Here is an 8,090-nt window from a genome sequence, read left to right on the forward strand (position 1 = left end):
CTTTAATTAGTGCATGTGAAAGTGTCTGATTAGGCATGAAATTTTTTTTTTTAAAAAAAAAACTTTTAGAGTGTATGGTCTTTAATAAATTATAGTAATATTTTTGTGGCAATAAAATCATGTTATTAAAAATAAAAATAAGAAGTTTAAAATAAAAAATTTTAAACATAAAAAGTGTCGTTTTTCTTGACTAAAAGTGCCACAAACAGATGAAATAATTGTTCAGCCAGATTCTGAAACTTGACAGAGATTTAAACGGATGTACATTCTTATTCATGCAATAAAATTCGGTCCTAACAAGCTCAACAAGGAGTTTATCTAGGAAAAAACCGTCAAATATTCATTCATATAATTTTTTTTCTTTTTTGTCATTTACTAGAGGTACAGCGTAATGCTTTCTTTGCTTCTTTTCCCTGAGCAGATTGTTTTCTTGGAAAGAACAAAATAATGCAATTTTATTTTACATTATGCACTTAATGTTCGCACCAAATTAAATAAATTAAATTCTTAGGAGAATTAATTACATAATTGAGGTGAGGTGAAAATATATATTAAGTTGCTATTCTTAAAGGATAAAGATTTATATAAAATTTATATGTCATACATTTATTAGATTTGTATAAATATTTGGTGTGTAAAACTTTTCCCTTATTACATCCATAAAAACCGCTAACAATCAAACAGAACTAAGAATGGAAAGTGAAAAAAGAGGGAGAAGAAAGAAAAGAAGTAGCCTGGAAATAGGACTTTAGGTGGAAGAGATAGAGACTCATCCATCACTCCCAATTTAATACTCCCAACAAAAAAGACATAAAAGCAAACATCATCACTTTGGTTGCCACACAACATTTTTTTTTAAAGAATATTACATAAATCATAATTCATACTTCCTCCTCGCCACTTTAAGTAATTTTTTTGACCCTTTTTTGTGATCCACAATAATTAATTTTTTTATATATCAAAAAAGAATTAATTTTTTTTTCAAAGTTGTTATTAGAGTAAAGAGCGTAGAAGTAGTTTGTTATATTTTCAGTGAGTAAATTAAGATTAATATGGTCTACACTTAAAGTGGACCGCTTACGTATTATATTGGGGTATTATCACTTTTAGCTCGCGCCAGAAACTATTTACATCTAATAGCTGAAAAAGTGTATAAAATTTGTATAATTTTTTGTATATATATATATATAAAAAAAAAGATATACAAATTTTATATATTTTTTTGGCTATTACTTTTACAGCGGGTATATAATGTGATATTCCCTATTATTATATTGTCTTGTGAAACAGTCAACTAGTAGCACTCAGGTTTATGGATTAGGCCAGACGATGCTTCCTTTCTCCAACTCAGAAGCCTCCTATGAAACCTCCTCCCAATCCTCTTCAAATTTCCGCTCTTTATAACAATGCTCCGCACACTCTTTTTTTTCCACTCAACTCCATATACCCTCCAGCTTTGAATTCTTGAAATATTTGAAATTAAATTCCCTTCCGCCCGTCTTTACAAATAATTATATTACAGTATATATCTTGTTTCACTAAATTAAATATCAAAAAATGGCCTTACCACAAGAGAATTGCACTACACTTGATTTAATTAGGCAACATCTTCTTGATGATAATGTTTTCATGGAACATTATTGTCCCCAACCAATTCTTTATTCTCAAAGCTCCTCCTCTTCTGAATCTTTAAACTCCATTGCTTCTGAGCTCAATAACGACACTTTCTCCTTTGAACCAACTCTCAACTATGCCGACACAGCCCAAAGTTCCAATCTTGATATCTCAACCTTCTTTAACAATTCAAAAACAGAGTTTGACTGCTTTGAGTTTGAGACAAAACCAAACGTGTTAGCTGCTCGTATTAGTCCAAATTCTCCGAAGCAAACAAGCTTCAAAGAACGCAAGCCTTCTCTAAATATTGCTATACCCCTGAAGCATCAAGAGGTTGTTCAGAAAGTGGAAAAATCCAATGAGAGCGAGAAGAAGCATTACAGAGGAGTTAGGCAAAGGCCGTGGGGCAAGTTCGCGGCAGAGATTCGTGACCCGAACCGAAAGGGGACTCGGGTTTGGTTAGGAACCTTTGACACTGCCTTAGAGGCGGCTAAGGCATATGACAGGGCGGCGTTTGAGCTTAGAGGCAGCAAAGCTATAGTGAATTTCCCTCTCGAAGTTGCAAACTTTAAGCAAGAATTTAATAATGAGATTCGGCCATTGGTGAACTCAAGCAGGAAAAGGGTGAGAGAAACAGTGAATGAGGAGCAACTAGTTATCAATAAGGAAATGAAAATAGAAGAAGAAAGAGTCCCGACGGCTCCATTAACGCCGTCAATTTGGTCGGCAATTTGGGACAGTGGAGATGGGAAGGGTATTTTTGAAGTGCCGCCATTATCTCCACATATGGCCTATTCTCAGCTTGTCATGATATAATCAATAATGGATAAGGAGTATATAATTTGGGATGTTAGTATTTGGAAGATGATGAATATATAAATATGCACCTGACTATGAAGAAAGTCTGAGGTGAAATCAAGAATTAAGATGAGATTCAATAGGAAGATGTAGAACAATAAAATAGTCCATGGATGTGTCTTTGGGTCTTTAATCTTTTCTGATTTTATTGATTTAGCGTTATTTCATGTAAATACGCAGTGAGTTTAACAATTTGTTCGATTCATTTTATGAAGTTATTCAATTAAAGCCAATTTGGAAGACTTACAAATTTCTACTCGCGAAAATAGATCTTTCTGAACCACGACTTCAATTACTAGTTGATAGTAATGTTAATAGTCCTGTGTGGAAACACAAGATTAGGAAGAAAATAAAAATAAAAAAACTGTTAGAAGGAAAAACTAGAACAAAAAACAGTAAACAATAAGAAATATTCCGAGTCCACAATTTTCTTGTGCGTCCTTAAGGAATTTTAACCCCCTCACACGTTGCCAAGGTAATGGATTAAATCTTCTCAGGATAAAACGGAATAAACCTTCCTGCAACAGTGACAATACAAACTACAGGATACCAACAAACTCAAAGAACGGAGTAAAATCACACTTACGAATTTGAGAGAGAGAAACTGCGAATTAGGATGCAGTGTATTCAGAAAGAAAGAAGTTCTGGAGTGTTTTTCGTATATAGAAAATGGAGCCTTGCCTCAGAATTTATAGGCAATTATCAGAAGAAGTGTCTGGAAAAGGTGTCTTTTCAGAAGAATACGCTGCCTATTGCGGTTCTACCGCGACCGCGGTAGAACCCCGGTCAAAGAGGCTCTCTGAATCTGCCTGCCGCGGTTCCACCGCGGTCGCGGTAGAACCGCAGCCAGAGAGACTCTCTGAATCTTCAGTAGGATTCTGACGTATTTTCAGCAATGATTTGGCATTTAATTAATAATTAAATAAATTTTGTCCAAAAAATAATCTTATCGATCATTTTCCAAATCCAAATCCAAAGCCGAGCGAGCGACGACGACGACGGCGCGAAGGTTCATTCTCTTCAACTCCTTTTAAGAGCTTTAAGAAGTGATTATATATATAAGCACACAAATGTGGTTGTCCCTCACCAATGAGGGACAAAGTGCAAGACAAAAGTTCACTTCTTCAAATTTTTCATTTTCCCTCCATTTTATTTCCCTCCATTTCCAATTCACACTTCTTCTACTTTAAAGCCCAATGGCTTAAAGTCCAACAATCCCCCAATGGCTTAGGAGCCAAAGGCTTTGGCCAGAACGGAATGTCTTCTAAGAAATTTTGAAGCCATTCAGCTTCTTCACCGGCTTTATCCAAAGCTATAAACTCTGATTCCATTGTAGAACGAGCGATACACGTTTGTTTGGAAGATTTCCAAGATACTGCTCCTCCACCAACAGTAAAAACATATCCACTTGTCGACTTTGTTTCTGTTGAGCCGGCTATCCAATTTGCATCACTATATCCTTCGATAACCGCAGGGTATTTATTGTAGTGCAAAGCGTAGTCTTGGGTATACTCCAAGTATCCCAGAACTCGTTTCATTGCCACCCAGTGATGTTTGTTGGGATTACTTGTGAATCGACTAAGTTTACTTATTGCACAAGCTATATCAGGTCGTGTACAGTTTATGATGTACATTAAGCTTCCCAACACATGAGCATACTCCAATTGAGACGTACTTTCACCTTTATTCTTTATAAGATGATGGTTTAAGTCAATTGGAGTTCTTGCACTTCTAAATTCCAAGTGTTTGAATTTTTCCAGTACCATTTTCACGTAATGTGACTGAGACAAAGCTAGACCTTGAGGAGTCCTCTGGATTTTAATTCCTAGAATTACATCGGCAACTCCTAAGTCTTTCATATCAAACTTACTAGCAAGCATACGTTTAGTAGCTTGAATGTCGGCAATGTCTTTGCTCATTATTAGCATATCATCAACATATAAGCAAACAATGACTATATGATTTGGAACGTTCTTAATGTAAACACATTTATCACATTCATTAATTTTAAAACCATTTGACAACATTGTTTGGTCAAATTTCGCATGACATTGCTTGGGTGCTTGTTTTAGTCCATAAAGGGACTTGACAAGTCTACACACCTTCTTTTCTTTTCCCGAAACCACAAACCCTTCAGGTTGGTTCATGTAAATTTCTTCCTCAATATCACCATTTAAGAATGTTGTTTTTACATCCATTTGATGGATTTGAAGACCATACAAGGCGGCTAACACTATAGCATTCGAATGGATGTAATTCTTGTTACCGGCGAGTATGTGTCAAAATAGTCAAGACCTTCTCGTTGTCTAAATCCTTTGACAACAAGTCTTGCCTTGTATTTGTCAATAGTACCATCGCCCTTCATTTTCTTATTGAAAATCCATTTAGAACCCAACGTTTTGTTACCTGGAGGAAGATCAACCAATTCCCAGGTATGGTTGCTCAATATGGATTCTATTTCACTATTGACAGCTTCTTTCCAATATTGTGCTTCTGAGGAAGACATTGCTTCCTTGAAGGTACGAGGCTCATTTTCTAACAGAAAAGTCAGAAAATCTGGACCGAATGAAGTAGATATCCTTTGACGTTTACTTCTTCTTGGATTTTCTTCATTAGGCATACCATCTGTTATTTCCTCCCGAGGTCGTTTTGACTTTTGGCAGGTCACTTCACTTTCCTTTTTATACGGATAAATAGTTTCAAAGAATTCAGCATTATCTGATTCTATTATCGTATTAATGTGAATCTCAGGATTTTCTGATTTATGAACCAGAAAACGATATGCCTTGCTATTGGTTACATATCCAATAAACACACAATCAACCGTTTTTGGACCTATCTTAACCCTTTTAGGTTTAGGAACTTGTACCTTAGCTAAACACCCCCACACTTTGAAGTATTTCAAGCTAGGCTTCCTTCCTTTCCACTTTTCATAAGGAATGGACTGTGTTTTACTATGAGGTACACGATTGATTATCCGGTTAGCTGTAAGTATAGCTTCCCCCCACAAGTTCGGTGGTAAGCCAGAACTTATTAGCAATGCATTCATCATCTCCTTCAATGTTCGATTCTTCCTCTCCGCAATTCCATTAGATTGTGGAGAGTAAGGGGCAGTTGTTTGGTGAATAATGCCATTTTCCAAACAAATTTCTTCAAAAGGAGATTCATATTCGCCACCCCTATCACTTCTTATCATTTTGATCTTTTTGTTTAGTTGCGTTTCAACTTCACTCTTGTATTGCTTGAAAGCATCAATTGCCTCATCTTTACTATTAAGTAAATAAACATAGCAGTATCTCGTGCTATCGTCAATAAAAGTAATAAAATACTTTTTCCCACCGCGAGATGGTGTTGACTTCATGTCGTAAATATCTGTGTGAATTAAGTCTAAAGGACTTGAATTCCTTTCAACGGACTTATAAGGATGCTTAACATACTTTGATTCCACACATATTTGACATTTGGAATTAATGCAATCAAATTTTGGCAATACTTCTAGATTTATCATCTTCCGCAATGTTTTGAAGTTTACGTGACCTAAACGCGAATGCCATAAAGTGTTTGACTCAAGTAAGTAAGAAGAAACATTCACTTTATTGATAGGAACTGCTATTACATTTAGCTTAAAAAGGCCCTCATTTAGGTAACCTTTTCCTACATATACATCGTTCTTACTAAGTACAACACTATTAGAAACAAAAATACATTTGAATCCATTCTTGACAAGAAGTGAGGTAGACACAAGATTCTTGCGAATTTCTGGAACATGGAGGACTTGGTTTAGAGTCACTATTTTTCCCGACGTCATCTTCAACGCAATCTTGCCAACTCCTTCAATTTTGGCCGTAGATGAATTTCCCATGAATATTATCTCGTCGGTTCCTGCGGGGGCATAAGAAGAAAATAACTCCTTGTTAGCACAAACATGGCGGGTGGCTCCAGAATCTATCCACCATTCTTTTGGATTTCCTACCAAGTTGCATTCAGACAACATGGCACATAAGTCCTCCATTTCATCTTCAACCATGTTAGCTTGATTCTTTTTCTTCTTATTCATTCTTTGGCGCACGACAATCCACGGCCTTATGCCCAGATTTTCCACAGTTGTGGCAATTACCCTTGAACTTTTTCTTGCTTGGGTAATTCTTTGGTCCAGAAGCCTTCTTCATCTTCTTATTTTGTGGCGCCTCCTCAACAACGTTTGCCCCCATTATTGTCGAGTTTCCACGTGACTTCTTTTCAGCATTTTTGTTGTCTTCTTCTATCCTCAAACGAACAATCAAGTCTTCTAGTGTCATCTCCTTCCGCTTGTGTTTAAGATAGTTCTTAAAATCCTTCCACAACGGAGGTAACTTCTCAATGAAAGCAGCAACTTGAAAGGCCTCATTTATGACCATACCTTCAATAACAAATTCATAATTAATAATAAGATAAATCTTATTAATAAAATTATTGATTCGGGTCATACCTTCAGCAAGGAGATCATGCACAATGACTTGTAATTCTTGGACTTGAGTTATGACCGACCTAGTGTCAATCATCTTGAAATCCAAAAACCTTGCAGCCACGAACTTCTTAAGTCCGGCATCCTCAGTCTTGTACTTCTTCTCAAGAGCATTCCATAATGCTTTTGAAGTTTCCATGACACTATAGACATTGTACAAGCTATCTTCCAAACAACTCAAAATGTAGTTTTTGCACAAGAAATCAGAATGTTTCCATGCTTCAGTTACCACAAATCGTTCGTCATCCGGAGTGCCTTCAGCCAGGACTGGAGGATCCTCCTTGATGAATCGCTGCAAACTCAACGTAGTTTGATAGAAGAGCATCTTCATTTGCCAACGTTTGAAGTCAATACCGGAAAACTTTCTGGGTTTTTCTGCTGGTGCCATAGCATGATCAGGAGTTGAACGGCTTGACGAGGCAGCAACACTCGTAACAGTAGAACCCGTTCCCGCAACATTTTCATTAGTTTGGTTTTCATTCGACATGTTTCTGTAGAGTTGGAAACAAAACGGAATTTTGTTAAATCAGTGAAGTTTTGATATCTTCAAACTGAATACCAAACCAAACACACAACACGTAACAATGGTGAAGTTTTTATATACTTCAAACCCGTACGTTTCTTATTCCGGTAAATTTTTGTTATACTTTAAACCGGACAGAACAATTATTGGAGTAGAAAGCACGAAGGCTTTAGTCTCCAAACCAGTATACAAAATATAGATAACAGTTTAATATAAATATTTCAACACAGAACCGTTAGATTTTTTCCCCTAAAATTCCTTAAGCTTGTTAATAGTCCTGTGTGGAAACACAAGATTAGGAAGAAAATAAAAATAAAAAAACTGTTAGAAGGAAAAACTGGAACAAAAAACAGTAAACAATAAGAAATATTCCGAGTCCACAATTTTCTTGTGCGTCCTTAAGGAATTTTAACCCCCTCACACGTTGCCAAGGTAATGGATTAAATCCTCCCAGGATAAAACGGAATAAACCTTCCTGCAACAGTGGTAATACAAACTACAGTATACCAACGAACTCAAAGAACGGAGCAAAATCACACTTACGAATTTGAGAGAGAGAGACTGCGAATTAGGATGCAGTGTATTCAGAAA

General features: G+C 36.2%; 1 protein-coding gene and 1 pseudogene across 1 annotated transcript; one reads left to right on the forward strand and one right to left on the reverse strand.

The window, feature by feature from the left end:
• Positions 1-1,373: 1,373 nt before the first annotated feature.
• Positions 1,374-2,714, forward strand: LOC104225996 (ethylene-responsive transcription factor 5-like). Its single transcript, XM_009777882.2, has one exon. It carries the CDS (start codon positions 1,558-1,560, stop codon positions 2,428-2,430), a length of 873 nt encoding a protein of 290 aa, XP_009776184.1. The 5' UTR covers positions 1,374-1,557; the 3' UTR covers positions 2,431-2,714.
• Positions 2,715-3,653: 939 nt separating this feature from the next.
• LOC138887877 (uncharacterized) lies at positions 3,654-7,463 on the reverse strand (annotated as a pseudogene).
• Between the last annotated feature and the right edge of the window lie 627 nt (positions 7,464-8,090).

This window comes from Nicotiana sylvestris, chromosome 3, assembly GCF_000393655.2.
Source record: "Nicotiana sylvestris chromosome 3, ASM39365v2, whole genome shotgun sequence".
Taxonomy (NCBI): domain Eukaryota; kingdom Viridiplantae; phylum Streptophyta; class Magnoliopsida; order Solanales; family Solanaceae; genus Nicotiana; species Nicotiana sylvestris.

Coding starts and splice junctions, on each gene's coding strand:
- LOC104225996 (XM_009777882.2), top strand. CDS start 1,558: ATGGCCTTACCACAAGAGAATTGCACTACACTTGATTTAATTAGGCAA.